This window comes from Callithrix jacchus, chromosome Y (assembly GCF_049354715.1).
Source record: "Callithrix jacchus isolate 240 chromosome Y, calJac240_pri, whole genome shotgun sequence".
Taxonomy (NCBI): domain Eukaryota; kingdom Metazoa; phylum Chordata; class Mammalia; order Primates; family Cebidae; genus Callithrix; species Callithrix jacchus.
The window spans coordinates 8002284-8030044 of NC_133525.1; the positions used below are offsets into that span (position 1 = coordinate 8002284).

Genomic DNA, 27761 nt, shown 5'->3' on the forward strand with positions numbered 1-27761 from the left:
GGATGGGCGCCTGTAATGCCAGCTTCTCGGGAGGCTGAGGCCGGAGAATCGCTTGAACCCGGGAGGCAGAGGTCGCAGTGAGCCACGATCATGGCACTGCCCTCCAGCCTGGACAACACAGTGAGGTGACGTCTCAAAATACATAGGTAAATACATAAATAAAGAGGTAGATAGACACATAGAGAAATAGGTAGGTAGATTTTTACATGGATACATACATACATACATAGACATGAAGATAGATAGATAGATACATAGAAAGACACATAGATAGATGATAGATAGATAAATAGACAGACACATAGATAGATACATTTATACATATATAGACATGTAGATAGATGATAGACATATAGATGAACAGATAGATACATAGATAAATACATAGACAAACATATAGATAGATACATAGACAGATACATACATAGACGTGTAGATAGATGATCGATACATAGATAGACACACAGATGGATAGATAGGTAGACACGTAGATGGACAGATAGATACATAGATAGATAAATAGACACGTGGATAGATACATAGATAGATGGATAGATAGATACATACATACATATATAGACACGTATGTATATATACACATATGTATATAGATAGACACATAGATAGATAGATAGATAGATAGATAGATAGATAGATACATAAATAGATACATAGATAGATACATAGATAGATGGATGGATTCCTTTTAGTTGATTTTTATTTCAGGTGGAATGTCTATGAATTGAGGTACTCTAATTTCTTTTTAAATTTATTTATTATTCTTCGAGTTCTGGGGCACATGTGCAGAGCATGCAGAATTGTTACACAGGTAGACACATGCCAGGGTGGTTTGCTGCACCCATCAACGCGTCATCTACATTAGATAGGTCTCCTAATGCTGCCCCTCCACAATCCCCCCACCCCCTGCTGTCCCTTTCCTAGCCCCCCACCCCCTGCTGTACCTCCCCTAGCTCCCCACACCCTGCTATCCCTCCCATAGCTCCCCACCCCCTGCTTTCCTTCCCCAATCTCCCCACCCCTGCTGTCCTTCCCCAATCTCCCCACCCCTGCTACTCCTCCCCTAACCCCAACCCCACACAGGCCCGAGTTTGTGATGTTCCCCTCCCTGTGTCCATGTGTTCTAATTGTCCAACGCTTACTTATGAGTGAGAACATGTGGTGTTTGGTTTTCTGTTCTTGTGTCCATTTGTTGAGAATGATGGTTTCCAGCTGCATCCATGTCCCTGCAAAGGACAGGAACTCATCCTTTTTCATGGCTGCATAGTATTCCATGGTGTGTAGGTGCCACATTTTCCCGGTCCAGTCTATCATCAATGGGCATTTGGGTTGGTTCCAGGTCTTTGCTATTGTAAACAGTGCTTCAATGAACATGCGTGTGCACGTTTTGTAACCTTGACCCTCTGCTGACCTGTAAACCATGCTGGAGGTGAAAAAGCGTCGAATTTCAAATACCGGCTCAGGAGGACGAGAGTTACATAGGAACCTTTATAACAAATACACGTCTACTGGGCCTGGTGGCTCCGTAATCCCAGTCCTTTCGGAGGCAGAGTCAGGAGGAACGCTTGAGGCCAGGAGTTGAAGACCAGCCTCACCAACAGCAGAAAACCCCCATCTCTATAAAAGAAGAAAAATACAAAACTGATTGGTCCGACGCACTTGGGAGGCTGAGGTAGGAGGATCGCTGGAGCCTGGGAGGTGGAGGCTGCGGTGAGCTCAGATTGCACCACTGAACTCCAGCCTGGGCGACAGAGCAAGACCTTGTTGAAATAAACATATTTTTGTTTCTTCTTGAGACGGAGTCTCACGCTGTCACCCAGGCTGGAGCACACTGGTGTGATCTCGGCTCACTGCAGCCTCCACCTCCCGGGTTCAAGCAATTCTCCCACCTCACCCTCCTGAATACCTAAGACCACAGGCACGCACCACCTCACCCAGGTAATTTTTGTATTTTTAGAAGAGATGGGGTTTCACTGTGTTGGCCAGGCTGGTCTCGAACTCCTGAACTTGTGATCCGACCGCCTCGGCCTCCCAAAATGCTGGGATCACAGGCTGCAGTCATCTCGCCCGGCCAGAAATAAATAAACGAATTGAACGAACACTCCTCTGTCATCACCGTCACACCCCAAAAAGCATGTCTCTAGGGCCAGGCGCGGTGGCTCACAGCTGGCATCCCAGTACTTTGGGAGACTGAGGCGGGTGGATCACGAGGTCAAGAGATCGAGACCATCCCGGTCAACACGGTGAAACCCAATCTCTACTAAAAATACAAAACATTAGCTGGGCATGGTGGCGCATGCCTGTAATCCCAGCTACTGGGGAGACTGAGGCAGGAGAATTGCCTGAACCCAGGAGGCGGAGGGTGCGGTGAGTTGAGATCACGCCATTGCACTCCAGTGTGGGTGACAAGAGCGAAACTCCGTCTCAAAAAAGAAAAACCTGTATGATCATAAATCCCAGCTATAGAGTTTGACCGTCCACCATGACCGGCTAATTTTTGTATTTTTAGTAGAGACCGGGTTTCACCATGTTGGCCAGGCTGGTCTCGAACTCCCGACCTCAGGGGATCCTCCAGCCTCGGCCTCCCAAAGTGCTGGGATGACTCTATTTCCATGTAACGTCCGATTCACAGGTGCGCAGTGGGATTTGTGTTTTCCGGGGCCACCGGTGTGAATGGTCCCAGGTGTCCTCCCCCGCAAAAACACCCCTGGATGGTCCTACCCGATTTCAACACCATGAAATAACAGACTCACTGCTGGCAACTCGACCCACCCATCACCACCACGGTCCTGCCAGGATGATGATTTTTCCAGAGGCACCCTGGGCACCATCTGTGCTCACTGTTTTGGGGCGCAGGCCGCCAGGGCGAGACCAAGGACACGCAGGTCTCCATCCTGGTGACATCTTGGCCCGAAAGTGCAGTGAGGACTCAGGGCACAGTTCTCTTGGATTCCAGAGGCGGGTGGTATGGTGGGGGGTGGTCAAAGGCATTTCCTGTCCACACAGCAGGTGTCCATGGGCGCGTGGCATACAACGCATGGTTCTTAGGGGAGTCTGCCTGGCTCAGACCCTGACTTCTGCTTTTGGGGATGTTCTGCCTCCCATGAGAAGTTGGCCCCAGTGAGAACATGTGGGGAAGGATGGGGGTGCCATGGGGGTGCCATTAGTTGGCCGGAGGTGGGGGCCACGGAGAGTGCAGGGACAGGGCTGTCCGGGGGTCCAGACCCCTCCGGGACCCCGAGGCATGGTCTGCTGGTTTGCGGGGGGGGGGAACAGAGCGTAACGGCCCAGGGCTCCTTCTGCCCTGGGTCAGCACACATGGTTTCCATTACCCCGGAGCTTGTCAGAAAGAAGCAATTTCCTCTCCACTGCGGCGTCTACGCTGGGACGGCGGGTCCTGCCCTGTCTCAGGCTTTTCTCCTACCCTTGCCGTCTGCTGCGTATTCCTCTTTGTGTCTCTGACTCTCTCCTGTTCTCCTTCTGTTCTTCTTTCTCTCTCCCTCTTTCTCTTTTCTCCCTCTGACTCTGTCTGTGTTCCCTTCTCCTTCCTTCTCTGTCTTTGTTATTTTTTCTTTCTTTCTCTCTCTCTGTCTTCTCTCTGTCTCTCTCTGTCTGTCTTTGTCTCTCTCTGTCTCTTTCTCTCTCTGTGTGTCTCTCTCTCTTCTCTCCTGTCTCTTTCTCTTTCTGTTTCTCTGTCTGTCTGTCTCTGTCTCTGTCTCTCTCTCTCTTTCTCTCTTTATCTCTCTGTCTCTCTCTTTCTCTCTTTCTGTCTCCCTCTTCCTCTCTTTCTCTCTTTCTGTCTCGCTCTCTTCCTGTCTCGCTCTCTTTCTCTCTCTCTTTCTCTCTCTCTCCTTACCTCTTTCTTTCTTCTCCTTTCTCAATCTCCATTTCTGTTTTTATCTGTATCTCTATCTGTATCTCCATTTCTATTATTATTTCTGTCTCTAAGTTGACCTTCTCTATCTCCATCTCTGTATCTATCTCTATCTCTGTTATTATTTCTATTGAAGGTCCTTGACACTTGTGAATTAGACACTTTTAAACATCCAGAAATATTCATTTAAGTTTACGTGACTCATACAAATATTTAATAGATAAAAGTAGTTTAAAATTGTTCAATACAAAAACTTACATGGTACTCAGAGAGGAGACCCTCTCCACTCCTCCAGCTTCCTGGCCTCAACCTCCTCCTTCTGCCCTCTGGATGGAATGTTGGGTGAGAAAATAAATAAAATTCCAAACAGTTGGTAAAATGACTCCCTTTATAGTTCACAGAGTCTCTGCTATCCGTAAGCATTGAAAGATTTGCAAATGAATGTTATCTGTCATGGCTGAAGCCCAGCACTGGGTCACCACCACCACCACATCTGCACGGTCCAGTCTCCAACCTGGAAACACCCCTGCCAACTAATAATTTGCTGGTCTTTTCTCTCTAAGCCCCCTCCCCTGCGTGTTCATGCTCAAGCTGCATATGAATTAGGAAATCAGTGAAGCCAAAAGTTTGTACGGTTGGATATTCAGTAAATACCCCGTGACATAGTTTCCCCTTTAGCGTTGTAAGCCTGTAAAGGAAGAGACAAGCTACTTCTCGAGGAGTTTAGTGAATGAGGCTGTAGCGCCCCACAGCTCCCAGCCAAATAAAAAGCCACTTCATTTTTCAGTTCAATGTTCAAGAGGCTTCTTCCTCATCACTCCTGCTTCATTTTGGTACCCTGACCTCACAGGAGGCAGAAGAGGACACGCAGACACAGAGGAGAGGGTCCTGTGGAGATGGAGGCAGAGAATGAAGTGATGGGGCCACAAGCCTTCTGACTAGCTGGGAGTACAGGTGTGTAGTCCCACAGGTACTAGGACTAGAGGCTCTTTCTACTATCTTTTTGTTTTTTTCTTTTTTAAGAAATGTGGTTGTTGCTATATTCCTTAAGCTTCTTTTGGACTCCTGGCTTTAAGATCTTTCTGTCATGGCCCTGCAAAGTGCTGGAATTAGGCGAGAGCCAGTGCATCCGGCTAGAGCCTCATATTTTTTGGTAGTATCAGCGTGGTTTGCTTTGAGAAGCAAACCCCACTTTCAGAAGAAAACCCCACTGGAGAGGTGTTACACATTCTGATAGAGTCAGCTTTGAAAGGTCCATTTGTCTCTTACTTCGCTTCCTGATATGTGGAAGGGCAGCAAATCCTGTCCGTAAAATTTACACTTACTGAAGCCTGCCACATGAAGGTAACAGAGCACATGATGACCTCTTTGTACGGTGCATCTGAAAGAAAACTCAAAAATGTGTCTGGGTGTGGTGGCTGACACCTGTAGTCCCAGCAGGTTGAGAGGACGGGGCAGGTGGATTATTGAAGTCAGGTGTTCGAGGCCAGCCAGCACCCCTGGACAAACCCTGTGTCCAATAAAAATACAAACATTAGAGGCTGGGTGTGTTGGATCCCTCTTGTAACCCCAGCACTTTGGGAGGCTGAGGTGGGTGGATCACCGGAGGTCAGGAGTTTGAGACAAGGCTGACCAACAAGGTGAAACCCTGTCTCTACTAAAAACACAAAAATTAGCCGGCCGTAGTGGTGAGTCCCTGTAATTCCGGCTCCTTCACACGCTGAGGCAGGAGAACGCTTGAAGCAGGGAAGAAGATGTTGCAGTGAGCCGAGATTGTATCTCAGAGGTTATTTTCTGTTTCCCATTCTATTAAATTCTTATGAACGACTTTCACATGGAGATGATTTAGGAAAAATATTCCTATGGTCAGGGTATCATAGACACTATTTGTATAAACCGCGTCTCACTTGTCTCTGAAAATAACATGCAGTGGAGCGAGCTAGCAAGCTCACTGCAGACTGGTCCTCATCTCCTTAAGCTACATCCCAAAAAGTAGGAGGTACACTGACGCACAATGTCAGGCAGCACCGGGTTGGCTTCCAGCCTCCTGGAACAGGGCATGTGGGGAAGGAGAGCCCAGAGGCAGGACCAGAGTGTCAGGACGGTGAGGGGGTAATGGGTGCGGGATACGGAGGGGAACTGAGGCCAGGATCCTCTAGAGAGGAGGGCAGCTGGCTTGCCAGTGCCGTGAGAGCAGATGGTCCAGGCCAGGAGACAAGTACAGCACTCGCAAGGGAGAACAGCAGTGCCAAGGATGCTTCATGGCCAGCAGAGAGTCCAAGGGCACATTTCGCTGACAAAGGAGTAATGGGAGTCCACATGCCCATGCCAGCCCCTGAACCACCCCTGTTCCCTGTGCCTGTTTCCAGCAAACTCACCACAAAAACGCAAGTGACTCAGGACACAGGTTTACCGTGCACAAGGCTGCTGTCCTCTGTCAGTGCTGCACACAAAGCGGGGTAGGCCCAGAACAGTATCAGCTCCCTCTGTTGCACCCATGTGAGCCCAGTGGGGAGCACCGGACACAGCCCTGCAGTCCCTGCGACCCACAGCGGTTCCCTCCTGGGGAAATGCCCACCCCTAAGGGAGACCAGGAGAAGAGGACATGGCATACCCAGACGGCAGCAGAGCCTGTCTGGCACACAGCAATTCAGGGGCCACCTGCAGGTCAGGAATGCTGAGGAAGCAGCAGCCTTACAACAGACAACACCACCCCCACTACCTGCTGTCCACTTATTCTGCGCCCTGCCCCTGGTCAGTGCAGGCTCTCTCAGCCTGGCTCCATCAGCCCCCAAAACCACCACAGCCATGACGGTGTTCCCCAACACAGGGCAGAGGCAGAGGACCAGCATGGGAAGGTGCCAGGCCAAAGGGCTGGAGGATAGCCCTGCCCCACACTCTCCAGCTCTTGCAAAGCTCCAGGGTGTTTGCTGGCACGCCCACCACCCAATCATCTGGAGGCTCCTTGGCCAGAGGCAGACTGTGCAGCACACCCAGATGTCAACCTGCATCAGAAACCATGATGAATTCCTGCACAGCTGCATGCTGGGTTTGCAGGTCCAGTAGGGGGAGCCTGTTTCTGGGGGAGGGGTCCGAGCTCTGGGTCCCATTGAGGTTCCCCTGGTTGGATGGCGGGCGGGTTCAGCGGGAGAGCTGGGAATGGGGGAACACATGCTTCGCTCTGGCTAGTGGGCCACCTCAGCCCAGCTTGGTGGGCGAAATGGGCCCTTTGAGTCCCACTTCTTTCTCTTCCTTGGCCAGGTAGGTGGAGAAACTCAACCACCCCAGGTGCCGGCGCCAGAACAAAGTTTTCCATTTGTCACAAACTTTCCTTCCACAGGGAAGTAATCATTAAGGAGTATGGCATTGGCAACCATGGTAATGAGTGCCTCCGGCCTGGTAGGGGAGGTGGTGTGAGGGAGGTCAGGCCTCCCATGAGCCTTGCCGACTCCTCTCCCTCCTGGATACAAGGTATCTAGTTCCACTTCAGTCCAGTGCTTCTTGGGTCATGAAGCTCAAGCCCCCACCTGCAGGCAGGACATCGCCTGTGTGAGCTTCTTCAGCTGTTTGGCTGACTGTGACTGCCCAGGGTCTGGAGGGATTTCTCAGGTGGGGCCACCGTGAGGCATCATGGGAAAGCACCTTGCTGGTTGGTCACTCTTTGGCCCCTGGGGAATTGGCTTTCCACCATGACCCCACCTGTCCTGGACCCATTTCTGCAGTCCCCCAAATCATCAGTCAGGGCCTGGGGCTCAATCCCCTACTGCACTACCTGAGGCATTTAGACCCTCAGAGAGAGGCAACAGGGAGGAGGCCAGGTGAGCTCCCCAGGGCTCTGCTCTGAGAGGCCAAAAAATGGGTCAAAGAGAACTATGGCTAAGGTGACCTTTATGTCAATCAGCTAAACACTAATAATACAAAAATCTTTGGGGCATGGTAGTGCACCCTCGTCATGCTGGCTCCTCAGGAGGCTGAGGCAGGAGAATCTCTAGAACCCAAAGGACCGAGAAAGCAGAGAGCCAATATCCTGACACTGGACTCCAACCTGGAGTGAGACTACATCCCAAAATAAATAAAGACGTGAGAAGAAAGAAAGAAAGAGAAAGAAAGAAGGAAGGAAGGAAGGAAGGAAGGAAGGAAGGAAGGAAGGAAGGAGAAAGAAAGAAAGAAAGAAAAAAAGAAAGAAAGGAAGAAAGAAAGAAAGAAAGAAAAAAAGAAACTGTGTCACAAAGAATTGGAGCCAAGCAAGGTGACCATTATCTAAACCTGTCCTTGATTTCGTCCTGGGGGTTCATTCTTGTAGACTCATCAAATGGAGAGGCCGTCGCAGGTGGATCACCTGAGTTGAAGATTTCACGACCAGCATGGACACCATGGTGAAACCTCATCTGTACTAAGAAAAAAAAAATTACCTGGGTGTGGTGGTGGGCACCTGAGATCTCAGCTGCCCAGGAGACTGAGGCATCAGAATCACCTGAACTTGAAAGGCAGAGACTGCAGTGAGCCGAGATTGGGCCACTGCACTCCTGCCTGGATGACACAGCCAGACACTGTCCCAAACTAACAGACGAAAAACGTGAGTGGCTAGAATTTATTCTCAGAGTCATGGTACCTGATCTTATGCCCCTCTGAACGCTGAGCAGATGGAAATACCATAGTGGAAGGTGCCTGTAATCCCAGATACTCTGAAGGCTGAGGTGAGAGAATCCCTTGAGCCCAGGAGATTCAGGCTGCAGTGAGCCGAGATTGCACTACTGCACTCCAGCCTGCATGACAGAGTGAGACCCCGCCTCAAAAAATAAATAAATTAATTAAAATTCCATTTGAGGGAGAAGTTAATTAAAGTCCACACTTCAGCTTTGAAATTACTTCAAAATCCTTTTTATTTTATGATTTGGGACAGTGTCTGGCTCTGTCACCCAAGCTGGTGTGCAGTGCCTTTATCTAGGCTCTCTGCAAATCCACTGCCTCCTAAAGAAGATTCTCTTGCTTCTGCCTGTAGAGTAGCTGTCATTATTCGTTCCTGGCAACACACACGGTTAATTTCTGTAGTCTTTTAGGAGAAATGCGGTTTCGCCACGTTGAGCAGGTTGGCCTCGAACTCCTGACCTCAAGTAATCTGGCTGCCTTGGCCTCCCAAAGTGCTGGGATTATAGGTGTGAGCCACTGCGCCCGGCCTCCAGTTGGCATATCTTGCTGTTAGGTTTGAGCCTGAATGAGCCCAATTTGACAATAAAGGATGGCAGTATCTCTTTCCAGATGCAGAGAGTGTCACAAATGAATTGAAATTGATCTTCAGTATTCTAGGCAGTCGAATGTATTCTGGTTTTCAATTTTGACTAATCTGGTACGTTTGACTAATCTTTTTGTTTTTTAGATAAAATCGCAATTGCACATCTCACGAGTGCCAAAGAAAATGCATGTTTAATATTTTCCAACAAATTATGACATTTTTGTGGTAGAAGTATCATGTACCAGAAAATCAAACCTTTGTAAAATCTCAAATGCATATTATAGTTAGCATACATGCCCATTGCTGTCCAGTCATGAGGTAATTGACGTTGATTCAAGTTCAGTCTCTAAGAATGTGTAACAGCTGTTCAGCGGGTTTTACTTTTTCAGGTAATTGTATTTATTTATTTATTTTTGGAGACAGAAGGTTCTCACTCTCACCCAGGCAGAAGTGCATTGGTGTGAACTGAAGCCTCATTGCAGCCTCAGACTCCCGGACCGAAACAATTCTCTTGCCACAGCCTCCTGAGTACCTGGGAGTACAGGTGTGTAGTCTCACAGGTACTAGGACTAGACGCTATGTCTAATTTTCTTTGATTGTTATTGGTTTTATTTTTTAAAGAAAGGTGGTTGTTGCTATATTGCTTAGGCTTCTTTTGAACTTCTGGCTTTGAGATCTTTCGGTCTCGGCCCCCCAGAGTGCCGGAATCAGGCGAGAGCCAGTGCATCTGGCTAGAACTTCCTATTTTTTTGGTAATATCAGCGTGGTTTGCTTCTCAAAGCAAACCCCACTTTCAGAAGGAAACCCCCACTGGAGAGGTGTTACACATTGTTGGAGAGTCAGCTTTGAAAGGTCCATTTATCTCTTTCTTCAACTTACAGATATGCGGAAATGCAGCAAATCCTGTCCGTATAATTTACACTTACTGATGACTTCCAAGTGAAGGTATCAGAGCACATGATGAGTTCCTTGTACAGTGCATCTGAAAAAAAACTCAAAAATGTGGTTGGGTGAGTTAGCTGATGACTGTAGTCCCAGGAGGTTGGGAGGCAGAGGCAGGTGGATTATTGGGGTCAGGCGTTCGAGGCCAGCCAGGACCCCGAGAAGAAACCCTGTCTCCTCTAAAAATACAAACATTAGAGGCCGGGTGCGTTGGATCACTCTTGTAACCCCAGCACTTTGGGAGGCTGAGGTGGATGGATCGCCTGAGGTCAGGAGTTTGAGACCAGGCTGACCAACATGGTGAAAGCCTGTCTCTACTAAAAATACAAAAATTAGCCGGCCGTAGTGGTGAGTCCCTGTAATTCCGGCTACTTCACACGCTGAGGCAGGAGAACGCTTGAAGCAGGGAAGAAGATGTTGCAGTGAGCCGAGATTGTATCTCACAGGTTATTTTCTGTTTCCCATTCTATTAAATTCCTATGAACGAATTTCACATGGAGATGGTTTAGGAAAAATACTCCTATGGTCAGAGTATCATAGACACTTTTTGTTTAAAACGTGTCTCCCTGGCCTCTGAAAATAACCTGCAGTGGAGCGGGCTAGTAAGCTCACTGCAGACTGGTCCTCATCTCTTTAAGATATCCTGCTGCCTTAGCATCCAAAAAAGAGGAGGTACACTGATGCACAATTAAATGCAGCCATTTCTGCCTATTTCCTAGAGACTCTATTTGTCCATGTCGCCCAGCCTTTGTCTCAAATGCCTCAGGTGAAGCGCAATGCCTGCCTCAGCCTTGCAAAGTGCTGCCATTAAGGACCCGAGTTACCACACCTGGACAGACACTATATCTTGATTTGCCACTGTGAAGACACACAAGACTAGGGAGTTTTATCATTTTATTTAATCTTCAGATTTCTACGCTGTATGTGAACGAAAATGCAACATCATAACATGAATAACCCACCCGAAGGTCAAAGGTGCTAACTTCTCTCTTCTGAAATTATTTGCACATTTTTACCCTAAAAAACAAATCTGGTCCAATTTTCTCATGAAAATACTTCCTTCCACAGATTAGTTTGTTACCTCTAAACACTACGGATTATAAGAGTTCTGTTTCAATGGAAAACTAAAGAGCACTCACGTAAGCATTCTTACATGTTTAGTAGTTATTTGTATCTTTGAATAGCATATTCATCCATTAATTAGATTTTTATTCATTATATATTCCATTTCGTCAGGCGGTGTGATCCAGTAAATTAATTGGTTTACCTACTGGGGTCCAAATCTTTTTATCTGATAGCATCATTGGGTTTCTCCACCACCATTTTTATTTTGATTACCAGATAATTTCTTGAACCTTTAAGCAATCTGGACTCTGAAACTTTATGCCGATTTATTGTACACTTAACTGTCCCAAAGTGACGACTTTTAAAGCACTCCTGTCCATAGTAAATTAAACCCGATAGGCTGAGCATAGGGGAAAGCTGACAGGCTTTGCATGCTGGCTTATGCCTGTATTAATAGCACTTTGGGAGACAGAAGAGGGTGGATCCTGATTGAAGGGAAGACCATTCCCAACAGGGTGAAATGGTCTCTGTACAAATTACAAAATACTAGCCAGCTGACAGACACCTGAAATCCCACTTACTAAAGATGCAGAGGGAGAAACATAGCTTGAAAACAATACGTGGAGATGGCAATGAGCTAAGTTCAAGCCACTGCACCCTAGCTTCAGTGACAATGCTAGTCTGCGTCACAAAAGAAATATATGAACAAGTCAATAAAATAAAAATAACTTCACAAAACACCAGCCCTTCTGGATCATACGTATTTGTGAGAATGTATTGCTACACACTTATTTATAACCATTGCAAGTATTTCAAGAAATAATTAATGTTAGTTCATGAAAGACATTGATTTTCCAATTTTTCGGAACGATTAATATCATTAAGCTATGTATTTAGGAAATTTAGCTGGCTCACTTTTGAGTAAGGTGGAAATAGTTTTTCATAACCATTGTGCCCTCTAGTCACAGAATGCTACAAGAAGAATGTTCTGGGTACCTTCAACTTCAGCAACAAAACCCACCTAATGCTTTCCTTTATCCTTTAGTATCCCTTAAAGGGCAAATCGTTTAGTTTGAGATTAGTTCAGTAGTCTTTCTGAAGCCTTCTGAAAATTAACCTTTTGATGTGTCCAATGTGTTGGGGTTACAGGAGTGAGCCACCTGGCCTGGCCAAAACCGCTACATTTTTCTTTGAGACACATTCTCACCCTGTCCCCCAGGTGGAAGTGCAGCAGTGTAATCCTAGCTCACTGCAACGTCCGCCTCCTGAGTTCAAGCAGTTCTCCTGACTCGGCCTCCAGAGTAGCTGCGACTACAGCCATGTGCCACCATGCCTGCCTAATTTTCTGTATTTTTATTAGAGACTGGCTTTCACTCTGTAAGCGAGGATGGTTTCAATCCCCTGATCTTGTGGTCCACTTGCTTAGGCCTCCCAAAGAGGTGGGCCGCCTGCTGAGTTCAAGCAGTTCTCCTGACTCAGCCTCCAGAGTAGCTGCGACTACAGCCGTGTGCCACCATGCCTGCCTAGTTTTCTGTATTTTTATTAGAGACTGGCTTTCACCCTGTAAGCGAGGATGGTTTCAATCTCCTGACCTTGTGGTCCACTTGCTTAGGCCTCCCAAAGTGCTGGGAATACAGGGATAAACTAAAGAAACACAGCCCAGGTAGGAAACCTGTACACATTCCAACGGAATCTGGACAGAGATGCCTAGTCTTGTTTCAGCTTAGGTGCAAACAAATGAAGAAATCTCTCAACACCGCAGTTTACTCTCCTCCGTCATTTGCGTTTAAGCATGTGTAGCAATAAAATCAGGCATTTTATATTACATGGAAAATTTTATTCCGGAAATGTTAAAACGGACATTACATCAAAGCAGAATAGTTTTCAATTCAGTTGGCACTAACAGTTGTAAAATTACTTGCAAAAAATAAGCTTTTAGCTTAATACCTCAAAAACATTCATGAAGGAAGTATCTCCCCTTCCTCCCCAAAACAACCTATTTCTTATAGTGATACTCAGGTAATAATGCAGAAACCACATATTGATTTGCCATTCAACAGCAAGGTCTGGTATGCAATAATCATGATTTTTAGCAGCACCTTCAGTCTCCTTTTTCAGATCGCCTTCCCCCATCCTCTCCCTTAGGTGTCCCATCTCTTGAGCTCCCATGTGCTTCAGGAGAAGCACGGTTCATTCTCTCCACAGACGGTGGACACGTTGGTTCTTTTCTGCCACAATGCTCAGCATCAGTGGAAGAGAAATCACCATGGCTCCTTGAGTACTTCTCCCGACTTCTGCCATACCTATCTCGCGCATTGTTATCATCAGGGAAACTGCTTCCACCATAAGTCTTCCGAGGCCCCTGTGCAGGTGCTGCACCACGAGACGTCCCTGTGGGGTTAATAAAATTACGGAACTTATGTTAAAATACATGTAAACATTTTTACTGGCATCACTAAAGCATGAATCAGATAAAGTACTATTTGGAAACATTAGCATTCATCTGTCTTTATTGACAGGAGACTCTTTATTTCTGCATTGTTCACAAGGCTCTACTGAAAAGAGCCGTAAGAGCAGTATTTCCAAGTTCAAGGAATTTCATTCTGAACCGGCCCTCAATTAAAACTGAGGTTTTAAGCTTCGTACCGTTCTCTAAGCTTTCTACTGTTCAGAACGCTCAATATTTAAACATGTTGTACGTTTCCTTTATACTTTCTCGTTTAAAAACTCTGGTCTATTCAATATAATTCTGTAACTGGAAAATCAAACGTGGAGTCTTACTATGTATCTGATATGACGCTCTGTTAGAACTGCTACTACGACGTTCAAAATGATCTCTACCACCATGCCTTCCGTGGCCATCATGATCACTAGATTAAACAAAAAAAGTTTGACACTGTCAGAATGAACAATTTAAGACATCTATTGGACAAAACCGAAAAATGTTATAATACCTGTATCCTCTAGTGGAACCTTTATCCTGTCTAGAAGGAGCGTGATCACGGTATGCATTGTGTCTACTCATCGAAGCATATTCCATGGTGTCTCGGAAACTTGGATTATTTCTGATTGCAAAAGTTGAAGAACAAATTTTAAGTTGTCAACTTCTAGTATCAAAAACACAACTTATCTACAGGTTAAATACAATAAAGGCCAGACATATATAAAGGCCTAGTCACTTCTCCAAGTACAACATGCGAATACCCAAAAGACAGGTGGAACTGATACCCATAATTGGTTATTCTCAAAATGCATTTCAAAACCCAAGAGATATCGTATTTCAGCCATACTAAAATGGCTATACATTTTAAAATGCTAGGAACACCAAGACTGTCAGAGAATGCAGATAAACTGGAATCCTGATACAATGCTTGCCGGAACGGAAAATGATGCTGCTACTACGGAGAAATGTGGTGGGGCCTCAAAACAAAAAAATTAACATCAGACCAAGAATTATCCCTCGTACATACCCAGCACTGAGTAAGTGTACTAAGACAAACGTGTGTATAAAAGTAGTGTGGAGGAAACACACAAACAAAAGAATGGCTTAACAGCCTGTGAAACAAGGGAAGTGCTATGATGTGAATGAAAGTTCAGGACATGAGGCAGAAAGAAAAGAGATACCAAAGTCGAGTCGTGTTTGAGCCCAATACCATGAAGCAGGCAGAACAGGTCAGTTCACGAACAAAACAGACTGGAGTTTTTTAGCAGCTGAGGGAAAACAGAAGATGAAAGGGACTGCTTAACTGGCAAGGGAGTTGCAGTGCGGAGTGATGAAGAGGTTCTGGAACTAGAGGGACGTGGCTGTCGCACAACGCAGCGTGTAATAAATGCCACTTAATGGTTTACCTAAAAGTGTTCAATTTCCTTACGTGAATTTCATCACTAAAACCACAACACACTAGTTTTTCATTTTTCTGTTACCTAGTCTTAGTTGCATAACCATCATCTTTTCCTGACACACGGTCACGTCTCCAGGAAGAGACTGACATTCCGCGTGAAGGGCCTCCTCCGTAAAACTCTCTTCCACGTGATGGGGGACCTGCAAATTTAACATGATTAAACGTTACGGAAACAGCAGAGAACCTGAAACACTATTACCTGTTCACTGAGACAACTGTTATATTTCTTCAAGGAATCAATTCTTCTTTCCCTAAGTCGCCAGAAATGCATGACATCATGAATACTTTTTACGGCTCTGAATTATCCCTTGATTCCTACAAGGCCAGTTCTTACAAACTTAAGCCACACGCTAATACTTGGGTAGAGGTTCACTTTCTATGGCTTATAACTATTAGTTATCATTTTCCTTCTCATATGAATCGCCCACGTCTATTAATGACACAGGCAAAACACGTAAAACCATCAACGTCTTCGCTGATTGTAAACATTCCACGTTCGTGCTTTCTCGGCTCAAGAAAGGAAATTTACCCATGTTGTTCAGTGCATCTCACTCACACACATACTGCAACCCTCGAATGGCTGCATGCTATGATTCCAACTGAATGCTCTCCTTGGTCTCTACGTGGTTGCCCCTATCTTAAAGGTGGAAAAACTAAAATGTACTACTGCAGTTTCGTAAAACTCTCTAAGCCTTCTACTGTTCAAAACTCTCGGTGTTTAAACATGTTATATTTTTCCTTTATCCTTTCCCTTTTACAGACTCAGGTCTATTCAATATGATTCTGTAATTGAAAAATCAAACGTGGAGACTTACTATATGTCTGATATGACGCTCCGTTAGGACTGCTACCAGGACGTTCAAAATGATCTCTACCACCATGCCTTCCGTAGCCATCATGACCACTAAATTAAAAAAAAAAAAAAAAAAAAAAAGATTGACACTGTCAGAATGAAAAATTTAAGAAATCTGTTGGACAAAAGCGAAAAATGTTATAATACCTATATCCTCTGGTGGGACCTTTATCCTGTCTAGAACGAGCGTGATCACGGTATGCACGGTGTCTGCGAATCGAAGCATATTCCTTGGTGTCTCGGAAACTTGGATTACTTCTGATTGCATAAGTTGAAGAAACAAATTTTAAGTTGTCAGATTCTAGTATCAAAAACATAACTTATTTGCAGCTTAAATGAAATAAAGGCCAGACATATACAAAGGCCTGGGCACTTCTCTAAATGCAACATGGAAATACCCAAAAGACAGGTGGAACTGACACTCATCAATAGTTATTGAGAAAATTCACTTGAAATTCCAAGTATGAGATCATATTTCAGCCATACTAAAATGGCTATACATTTCAAAATGCTCGGAACACCAAGACTGTGAGCGAATGCGGATAAACTGGAATCCTGATACAATGCTTGCCGGAACGGAAAATGATGCAGCTACTACGGAGTGCATCAGTGGTGGGGCCTCAAAACAGAAAAGATTAACAGTAGACCAAGAATTATCACTGGTACATACCCGGCACTGAGTAAGTGTACTCAAACAAACGTTTGCATAAGAATAGTGTGGCGGAAACACGCAAACAAAAGAATGGGTTAACAGCTTGTGAAACAACTGAAGTGCTATGTATGATGTGAATGAAACTTCAGGACATGAGGCAGAAAGAAAACAGATACAAAAGTCGAGTCGTGTTTCAGCCCATGACCACGAAGCAGGCAGAACACGTCAGTTCACAAACAAAACAGACTGGAGTTTATTAGCAGCTGAGGGAAAACAGAAGATGACAGGGACTGCTTAACTGGCAAGGGAGTTGCAGTGCGGAGCGATGAAGAGGTTTTGGAACTAGACGGAGGTGGTTGTTGCACAACACAGCATGTAAACCACTCGACGGTTTACCTTAAAATGTTCAATTTCCTTACGTGAATTTCATCACTAAAACCGCAACAGACTAGTTTTTCATTTTTCCTTTACCTATTCTTAGTTGCATAACCACCATGTTTTGGTGACATACGGTCACGTCTCCAGGAAGAGACTGACATTCCGTGTGAAGGACCTCGGTAATTCCCTCTTCCACGTGATGGGGAACCTGCAAATTTAACATGATTAAATGTCATGTAACCAGCACAAAACCTGAAACACTGTTACTTGGTTTCTATGACAACTGTTACAAGATATTTCTCCAATGACTCAGTTCTTCTTTCTCTAGGTCGCCAGAAATTCATGACACCATGAATACCTTCTTACGGCTGTGAATTATCTCTTCATTCCTGCAAGGCCAGTTCTTACACACTTAAGCCCTACACTAATACTGAGGTAAAGATTCACTTTCAATGGCTTATAACCCTTAGTTATTATTTTCCTTCTCACACGAATCGCCTACGTCTAGTAATGACACAGGCAAAACCTGTAAAACCATCAAAGTCTTCGCTGATTGTAAAGTTTCCACGTTTGTGCTTTCTCGGCTCAAGAAAGGAAACTTACCCATGTTGGTCAGTGTATCTCACTCGCACAAACACTGCAACCCTCGAATGGCTGCATGGTATGATTCCACCTAAGTGTTCTCCTTGCTGTCTAAGTGACTGTCCCCATCATAGAGGTTGAAAAATTAAAATGTACTAGTGCAGGTTTTCTAATGATGGCCAAGAATTCTTCTCCTGGCAATAAGCAGTACTATTACAGTGCTAATTACATCATTATGCTGCTCTCAAAATAGAAAAAGCCTCTTTAATATACTCTTCATGTGCAGATTCTTAGAGGTCAGCCTTCTACCTATGATGTGTCCGGTGGCTAAAGTTTTAAAGAAAATGTGCTGACTTGTGCATGTTGAGGTCGGCAGATACCTAACTTCACTGATCCTCCACTACAAAAGATAAAGTTGAAAATGCAATGTTTTCATTTTCTCCATATTATCATGGAGGGCTAAGAGTAAGAATTTTAATGTGTTCTGCCTAAAATTCTCTGCTGAGAGCTGTTACTTTGCTTAATGAGTTCTTTGCTGAGAGCTGTTACTTTATTGTCTGGTTTTCTTCTGTTCGCTCTGAAAACTTACACTTCTCCTTCGCACAACTATTACTTCTATTCAACCCTACTGCTTGCCTCACGTTGCTTAGTTCGGAAATCTCCCCTCAAACAACTTCAAGTCCTACACTAAGTATCTTGTGTTAATGTTTAAACATCCCTGTACCGTCTTAATTGACAGCCCTTCCTATATTTCACAACTCTGCACTTCTGTGACATGCACATAGCTCAAAATGTCGGACACGCTCTTGTCCAACATGCATGTCTGAGGATGCTCTTAGCATCCTAAAAACCGGTCAGAATGCCTCTCACATAAGCATTGCTGGGGTCTCAGAATCTGGATGGCCAGGCACAATGGCTCACAGCGTGGGCCAGTGTGGGAGACTGAGGCAAGTCGACTGCTTGAGCTCAGGGATTTAATGTCAACTAGGACAAGGTAGTGAGATCCTGTCTCTACCAAAATATGTATTTAAAAAACAATTTCATAGGTGTGCTGGTGCATGCCACTAGCTGCAGCAACAGCAGGCAGCTTATGGAGAGTAACCGCTTGAGACCCAGAATGTGAGGCATCAATGAGCCATCATCTGGCCAGTGCACTCTGGCCTGGTGAAGGCAGTACTTCAACCCAACAAAGAAACTGAACATACAATTTGGACATCGGAACACCAGTGGTCCAATGCAAAGGAACCTAGGAAATGGAAGAATTGATAGAATTAAGAAGATGACCTCAAAGTATACTACCAGGAACTTCAAGAAAAATTAAAAGGCATTCTCTAGCGAATACAGCGTTAAAAGGAGTGTTGCCCTCACTGTAATCCCTTTTTTATGTGACATTTGAAGCTCAAGTGTTTCTTCACCATAAAGCTGTAACTTAGGCAGTGAGATGGAAAGTGTTATATCAAAGTGTTCAAACAGTAAATATGCCAATGTATGTGTCACATCTGTTTTGTTTCTCGAACTTTAAGTTAAGCCTTCAGTTCAAAGGGCTCATTTTCAGTCATACAAAAATGACGGAATTCCATCAGGTGGCATTTACCTCGACCTCCCATCCCACTATTGCTTCTAGCCACAGTAAAAGGAGCAGATCTTTTAGGATGAGGACCTCCGCTCGCTGAAGATGGACGGCTCTCGACTGGAAAAGTTCCCCTGAAAGAACTCACGTTGAGATCACGAGTGGATTCACCACCATCTGTATTTCAAAGAAAATCTTGTCAGTTCAGTAACACCAACATTTCTTAAATGGCTGAGCAGGAGATACTTCTAAATCTTCCCTACGTATTGTAATCTTAAACATTCACGTTGGTCTATGCTAAGGAATGTAGAATTGGTATACCAAATCAGTGCAGTTTCAAAATATCAAAATCCATTTAAACATCTATAAAATAAACACTCAAGGAACACTGTATATTGGTGTGAGAAAGACAAGTGGGATAAGTGGAGAGGGAGCTCACAGCAGAAGCCTATTGCCTAAATACAAAAATATAATCAAACAAAAAAAAAGTTAGGAGATCAACGATAAATTACTGTTCATATCCTTCTGATATTATGAAACCATTTTCAAATCATATAATAAACATAAACCTAACTACACTCAAGGAATCTCAGTTATATATACAACGATACAGTGACACCTCAGAAAGATATGTCATCTGCAAATTTATGAACGTAACACAGAATTCTTATAGTTCTTTATAACATACCACTTTTACTCTTAGCCCATGATCAGTTTTAATAATCTTTAAGAATCACGTATTAAATAATAATATTCTTTTACGTATCTACAAACAAGTGTGAGGCATATTCCAATTCCTTGGTGGTGTCACATGTAAAAATATACACGTTCTCATGCATGCACAGTATTAATAATCTTCACCCTCGAGATTAATTGCAATCAAAAATGACAAAAAGACCTGCCTCTTAAAATGAAGTGAACACCGCAGTTTCAAATTTAGAAAATATCTCTCCCATATATTACATGGCTAGCAATTAAAATTCCAAACTAAATATTAGATCTTTGATGGTTGGTTAATTGATAAAACAAGTTAACCAACAGGTATTTTCTCAATACATGGTTTCTTTTTCTAAGTAAAAATTAAGCCCTCTGTCCTACTGAGTAAACCAATCTTAAATACCATTTTCAGAAGCTCTTCCTCCAGCAAAGAAAGACACATACGTATCTGTGAAGCCACGGTTTCTGGCATTTCTGAGTCACAGAATCATTTGAGACGTTGCAGTTCTATACTCCATGAATGGAAAATGCTTTATGGCAGGCCTATTTACACATTCTCCGTATCAAAACCGAAACGGTTCTGTATTGTGTACATGTTTACACACACACAAACGCGCGCGCACGCACGCACACTCACACACACAAACAAATATTGTTAAGTAAGTCCTCTACTGCGCAGTTACTAATGTCCCATTGGAAGGGCTTCTAGGTTTCATGGTATTTGGATAACACAACCCACATGAAATTCTGAGACCCAAAATAAGAAACTCTAAAGTACAACTAATGGAAACGTGTTGAGTGGAAAATCTGTGGAGAACATGTAATCAAGATTCATAAACTCCATTCAATTTGAAACGTGTCTTACTTCGATGCAAAGTAATTCGGAGTTTAGAACCAGTTTCAGATATTAGTTTAATCATTCCACTTTTAGTATTCATCAATAATGTTGCTCATTAACAGTTAGTTTTCTGTTCATAAAGGATATAAATAAATTTCAGAAATTTCCACGTTTTCAAGCTTTTTGTCTTTCAGTCCTGTGCTTCCGACTTTATATTTTATAACGTTACCCAAGCGTTCTCCACGTGAGGGATGCCGACGTCTCGTCTGTCCTCTACTTCCACTTGCAGATCTCTGCTCTCCTGTGGGTCTCCTCTTTCTTGAAAAACGCAGTGTTCCCTGCCTGCCACCACTTTGAAAAAACGGTTCCTTGGCTTGTTCTACTTTCATTGTTTTTCCATCCACAAACTGAAAGGATTAAGTATACCATCAGCAACAGTGCCACATTTGAACTAATCATATTTTACAGACGTTTTTACATCAACTGTATTAACATTCTAGATGTCGTCTCCTAAACAAACACAAACTTTCTTTTTCCTGAAATGCCCACATTGCGAACACTGCAAAACCTGCAACAATCACTGGGACCATGCATTCTGTTAAGAAATGAACACCAATTCCATTATTCGATTCCCTCGAAAAGGCCTCCGCTACTAAAAACTGCACCTAGAAAAGTTAAACCATGACAAATTGTACGGGACAATGTCGCCCATCTCTTCTTCACAATACAGAATCTCTTTCACCTTTGCACTCACATCACATATTTAAAAGCCTCGGTGTCTGGAGCCCATACGAAAGGATGTGTCATTTGAAAACATAAGGTTATTTATTCAAAGTGATCAGTCACATTATACATTATGAATACTTTCTTGATCCTGCTGCTGTCAATCACACAAAATGTCCCAATATGATTTACAGTTCTGTATCTACTCTAGTTCTTTCTCAATAAACGTGATCCCTGTTTAGTCTCATTCATATTTTCTGCCTTACTCATTTCTTACTTTGCCTAGAGGTGTCCTTAAAACAAGACCCTTAATGTAGTACTTCATGCTATTTCTGAGAAATGGTTTACTGTCCTAATTAAATTCACAAAAACTTTCTTCAGTTCCATCTTTTCTGTAGGCCCAAGTAATGTTTGACCGAGTTCTGCTAATAACTCTATTTGAACGTTACATGGCTTTTGTTATTTGGGAAAAGATCTTAAACTCCGTCCAAGACTTGCTGCATCCAAATCAGCAGTTCTTCCTATCTTGAGACATCTTGTGTTATTTCTCGGCCCAGAATAATTTCCCCAGTTTTGCGCATGGTCGCTTCCTTCCCAGTGTTCCAAGTCAGACACAATTTCTTAAACTGCAAGCTCCCTGTGAAAACTCTATAGGATCTTCTTTATTTCCCTTCTCAACGTTTGTCTGCATATGACATTTATATTAACTTTTCCATTATAAAATATGTGAGACAGGTAATTTGGAAAAGATATCTACACAGATGAACTCTGCTTGAGCACGAAACCTGGGGGGAAATACCAAAATATTACGATACCTAGGTCAAAACTGTCCCCATACCAAGCATGAAACCACGAACCGAAGCAACTATCAGGTTGTACCACACCTTAAAATATGAGAGGATATGGGTGAATAGAGATAAGTTAGTGATCAAGTGATTAATACCTAATACAGTGAGCACAAAATTTCTGTAACAGACACTGAGGGAGAACACAGGAAACCTAACTTGTTCTTAAAGGATAAACTGCCATTTGCGCAACATTTACGTGGAAGAGTAATACTCAAGAGGTCCAGGAAAACATACTGGGAATGGCATCCATATAGCAGGAACTAAAAACCGATTGGGATAACGTTGTAAAATAAAAAAGCTCCAGGGCATCTCCAAGGGAATGATCCTGAATGCAACGTAAAGGAATTCAGTAGGTAAGAGACTTGCATAAAAGTTTAAAGCTGTAACAAATACAGAGTCCCTAGAATTTAAGACTCCACAGGACGTGATGCACTGTTCGGACCGAAGCAAGTGCTGGAACACACTGGAAGAGTTAGCAACAAGGTATGCATGTTACCTAGTGACGAGGTATGCATGTCACCCCGGTTACAGAAGGAAAAAAAAAAAAGTTCTCAGGAGAAGGGCGCAAGGATGGGCAAACATGTCAGTTGCTTGTTGTGTTATCCGGCTTCAATGTTCTCGCATTATTTTCTATTTTCAAGTACCTAACACTTCCTTAAATGTAACGGTCTTGTTTAAATGAACTTTCTCAAGAATGTATTTTCAGAAAATGGCAGAGAATCGTTACTTCTTGTGAGAGTCTGTCTAGACGTCGATCTACAAAAGACTTATATTTTCTACGTCTGTCTAGATGTCGATCCACCGTTTCTCTGTGCTATAGACGTTTCCCTACGAGTTGGACGTGTGATTCCTTTAGCAGCCATTTAATAAACTTGACTGATGTTTCTTATTTTCGTCAGAGTTCCTTCTAAGTTTTAAAGCTGTTCAAAAGCTTTCAAACCCTATTTACACTCAGACTGAAATAAAAACATAGAAACTGGATTACCATAACGCAATTTATATAATGTTCCTTCCAATAGCCTTCCAACTACACTTGCATTGATATGTCCAAGAAAGAGGATAGCTAATCCATTTCCATTCATACGTCATTATATTATTTTCAAAGTGTACTGGTACTGAAAAGACCTAGATATGCTGTTAATTGAAGAACAGGCTTAGAATAGCACTAATAAGGGAAACTTACCTTTCCATTCAACTCGCTGGCAGCAAGTTCAGCATCTGCAGGGTTCTCAAAAGTAATGAACCCGAAGCCTCTGCACTTCATGCTTCCATCTTTCTTCAAGAGAACTAAAATATATGAAAACCTTTTCATTTATAGAATGGACCTACTACGATAGTACTAACTATCTGAATGTTACATCAAGAAACAAGAAAATTCCAATTCACATCCTTCCTGTGATTCTTCACACTGAGTCACCCCTATCAACAGCCTATTTTCTTCCATTTTCCTAACTGACTCCATCTTAGCTGTGAGCCTGACATGCTCCATTTAGCTTCTCCCTCCCTGCCTCGGCCCCCTAGAGGTGCATTCCTAGGTCACACTGCATTCAAAGCTACTCCCAGTACCTGTAACCACTGTAACCACATCCTGTTTGGCAAGTCTACCTGCTACTCTCAATACCCTCCTCGGGGTTTGAGCCTATGAAAAGTTCCCCCTGCTACCTCCTCCATGCTTGGATGCAAATACCCTTAGCAACCAACCATCCTGGGAACCTCCTGCCCCCTGGGTACCAGGTTCCTTATCTAACTTGCTTGTTCTGCGTCTGTAAAATTCTGCTTCAGCTAGGCTCCACCTCCCCTACCTAACGCAAGGCATAAAGGGAAATCAAGCCCCTTCGTCTGGCCTGAGAGATTATCAGGGTGAGCTGTCTCTCAGACAAATAATGGGCTCTTAATTTGGAACTCAGAGTCTCCTTCTCCTTCTCCCTCCTCATCCTCCCCCTCCCCCTCCCCCTCCTCCTCCTTCTTCTTCTTCTTCTTCTTCTTTTTGAGACTGAGTGTCTCTCCTTACCCAGGCCGAAGTGCAATGGCCCCATCTGGGCTCACCGCAACCTCCGCCTCCTGGGTTCAGGCAATTCCACTGCCTCAGCCTCCTGAGTAGCTGGGATTACAGACATGTGCCACCGTGCCCAGCTAATTTTTGTATTTTTAGTAGAGACGGGGTTTCACCGTGTTGACTAGGATGGTCTCGATCTCTTGACCTCGTGATCCACCCGCCTCGGCCTCCCAAAGTGCTGGGATTACAGGCGTGAGCCACCGCGCCCCACTGGCCGTACTATGCAGGTGAACTTTACCACAGACCCTTCACCTGCTGCCATGAGAATATCCTGAATACCGAATAGAAACTTCAAAACAAGAGCTTAAAAACAAACAGAAAATTAAGTAAACTATTACAGATATTAAGTATATGTTTACTTTGGGGACAAAACCTGTATGTTGGCTTTAAGGGTTACCTTCAGAAACGGGACCATGTCTCTCAAATACTGCTTTTAGCGTCTCTTCCGTGGCTTCTCTAGTGAGCCCACCAACGAACAGCTGGCCAAGGCAACCTGCTTCCATAATTTTGCTGTAAATGGTAAAAAAATAAATCTATATTTAGATAACAATAACAAGGTGAAAATATTAAATATTTTTACATCCTGTGTTGAAAACTGATGTGAAATTCCCTTAACGGGGCTGTCCTATTTTAATGTATCTTACTTCCTATACCGGTAACATAAAGAGCACAAGGGGGAATGGCTTCATGGCTTAATGGTACATTTCACTGCATACCTGAGAAAATCTCTTTAGTAAAACCAGAAAAGGGAAGCTATTCTAATTTTACAAAGTGGAAATACACAGGATTCCCCAATTTAAATAGTTTTCGTTGAAAATTGTAGCTTTTATGAAGTACAATCGTTGTAAAGAGGTAAGATTCCTGATGCCAATGTGCACTGCTCCCTGCAGCCTCCTCCGGCCAGCCTCAAGTGATCCTGTCACATGTCAGCTTCCCAAGTAGCTGGGACTACAGTGGCCTGCTACCAGAGGTGGGGTGTGCGTGTGTGCGTGTGTGTTTTCAACATAGATCCAGGTGGCCCCATGTAGCTAACAGAGCTGTGTAGGTGTGTTTGTGTGTGTATGTGTGCAGGGGTGCGTGCAGGGATGTGTGTGTGTGTGTGTGTGTGTGCACGCGCGCGCGTGTGTGTCTTTAAATAGACCCAGGTTGTCCCATGCTGACAACCTTTGAATCTTCTGGGCTCAAGTGATATGCCAGCAAGAAGCTACCAAGGTGATGGTTTCTTTAAGGGGGAACTGCCACAGGAAACCACCTGATATCTTGATAAATGATTTAATGACACGCTTAACCTACATGCTTTCTTCGGGGAGAACATTTTAAATATTGTACAATCTTTTGGTGATTGGAAATATACACGAGATCGGGTATCTACAAACTCTGGCTTTCTGCCATAAATATCTTTGGCCTTTCAGGGACCGGGCTGCAAATTAAGGGGTGAAGCACTCTAAGTCTCTGAGCCCCGCCTCCGTGAGGTCGGCAGAGGCTAGGAGCAGTACTCTGGCCTAGGCACGCGAGAAATCTCAGTGGCCATCTCCTTATGAGAAGGTAGCATCTGAGAATGACGTGAGGTGCCACAGCTGCATGACACCATCCACCCTATCACCATGCTGTCACACACTGCACTCCATTCCACCCCGCTGCCGCCAAAACTGCCCCATCACGCCGTTCTGAGCAGAAGCCCCGCCGCACCCCGTGCCCCTTGGCAAGCGGCCGACTCTCCGCTCGGCAGCATGTCCACTCGCCGCCTTCTTCCCCCTACCAACCCCTCGTCTGTGAAAAAGCTGCCTTCCTCCAAACCGGTCCCTGGTGCCTGAATGGCAACAGGTTATAGGACCCCCGTTATGTTACTCAGGCTACTCTCCAACTCGTGACCTCGTCATTCTTACATCTTCACTTCCGAAAATGTTGGGATTACAGGAGTAGGTCAGTTTGCCAGGTTAATACAAAACCTTAAGCACATCTCTTTGTTTCCGTTTTCGGCTATCTACCGCCATTTATCTCCCTTACAAACACGTCTTCCATTTAAATTACTTACGGTAGCAGAGATACATGAAAAGCCTTTCAAATACTGTCATCGATTACACGTTTAAAAGAGGCAAATTTAAACTGATTATTCATGGTTCCAGACTTGTACATACCCGAGAGTAATGCAATTTATGTGAAAATTTGCTAAGTCCTGTGAAGAAAATCAGAAATTTGCAATGTGCTAGGTAAAAGTACAGGTTGTTTGTTTGTTTGTTTTTCTGATCACAGTGCTTAAGTACACTGCCTGTGCATTTGACTTATGACCGCATTCACAGAGAATAACCGTTTCCATAAAAAGTGCACGGGACAACAATGGCGCCCGAGGTCCGTCTCCCACACCTTGCCCCCACATCGGACTTGTCCAACCGTAAAGGGAAGAATCCTCAAGAAACATCAATGAGTTTAACCAACATGAGTTTCTCACGAGCACTAAGGACGACCCCCTCTCTACCGTCTCCTCCCATATTTCAACACCCACACACTGAAAACCACAGCAGCCCCTTTCACTGAAGACGTCCGAACACCTCGCTGCGTTTGTATTCTTGCCGAGAGACCAACCTGAGCGGAGAAACAAAACCACAGGTGCTTCTCAGTAGGACAAACAGCCTCTGGGTCACCGGGCCCTCAGGGTGCTGGCACCTGGCTCTGGAACGCCTCTAGCCCCGCTGCCGTGTGAGACGCCTGGAACCGGACTGCGCGGGAAAGAGCCCCCGGCAGCCCAGCGGAAGAAGCGGAAACTGCGCCTCTCCGCAGCAGCCAATCAGTGCGACGGTGGGTGGGACGCGGTGGGGCGCGGTGGGGCGGGGCGGGGCCGCATCCGGGTGTCCTGCAGCTCCACCCTCCTCGGGCAAGCCACGTGTGACGAGCTGTCAGAGTTTCCGCCCAGTGGCGCTGGGTTCACGCGCAGGCCTGGCGGGCAGGGAGCCCTTTGGAATTGCGGGCATGGAAGTCCCACGGCCTAACTGCCATCATGAGTGTGGCAGGCCACTGACCCACAGCCAACACATGAAACATCTCACTTCATTAGGCAGGCCAGGCAGATGGTACTGAATGTTGCAATTCCAGAGGAGAGGGGGAGGGACCAGCGCGGGCTGCCGGGGCAAGGGCGGCAGCGGAGCAGGCTTGGGGGAAGTGGGGCGGGGCAGGCCCCTGGGAGGAAAGCCGCCTGGAACCTCGTTGGGGTGGAGTTTGTCTGCACCCCTGGCAGGTCTAGGCGAGTGCCATGCTTCCTCCCTAAGGATGCTGGACTCCTGGAAGCATTCCGCTCGTGCTGGGTCCTAAGCACACCTGAGGCCAGCTGCCAGGGTCACCCATGGATGCACTGTGTACACACTGTGGCATGCAAGATACTGCATTACCGACCCAGAGGTTCCCGCCAGCGGGCAACAGCAGCGTGCACTTCTGCCATCAGGGCTTTGCAAGTCCAGGGCCTGGCCCTGTGTACTCTGGGCTGCTGGGCATAGCTGATCCCGCTGTGGCCCAGGA

General features: G+C 44.8%; 1 protein-coding gene across 1 annotated transcript; it reads right to left on the bottom strand.

Moving 5' to 3' along the window:
• Nucleotides 1–13130: 13130 nt before the first annotated feature.
• RBMY (RNA-binding motif protein, Y chromosome, family 1 member B-like) lies at nt 13131–26949 on the bottom strand. The gene is given in 12 exon segments (NM_001267757.1): nt 13131–13523; nt 13914–14002; nt 14087–14197; nt 15057–15174; nt 15850–15938; nt 16035–16145; nt 17011–17125; nt 19094–19246; nt 20854–21031; nt 23379–23482; nt 24649–24761; nt 26835–26949. Coding segments are annotated over 11 exon segments (1464 nt in total). The 5' UTR covers nt 24755–24761; nt 26835–26949; the 3' UTR covers nt 13131–13233.
• Nucleotides 26950–27761: the final 812 nt, after the last annotated feature.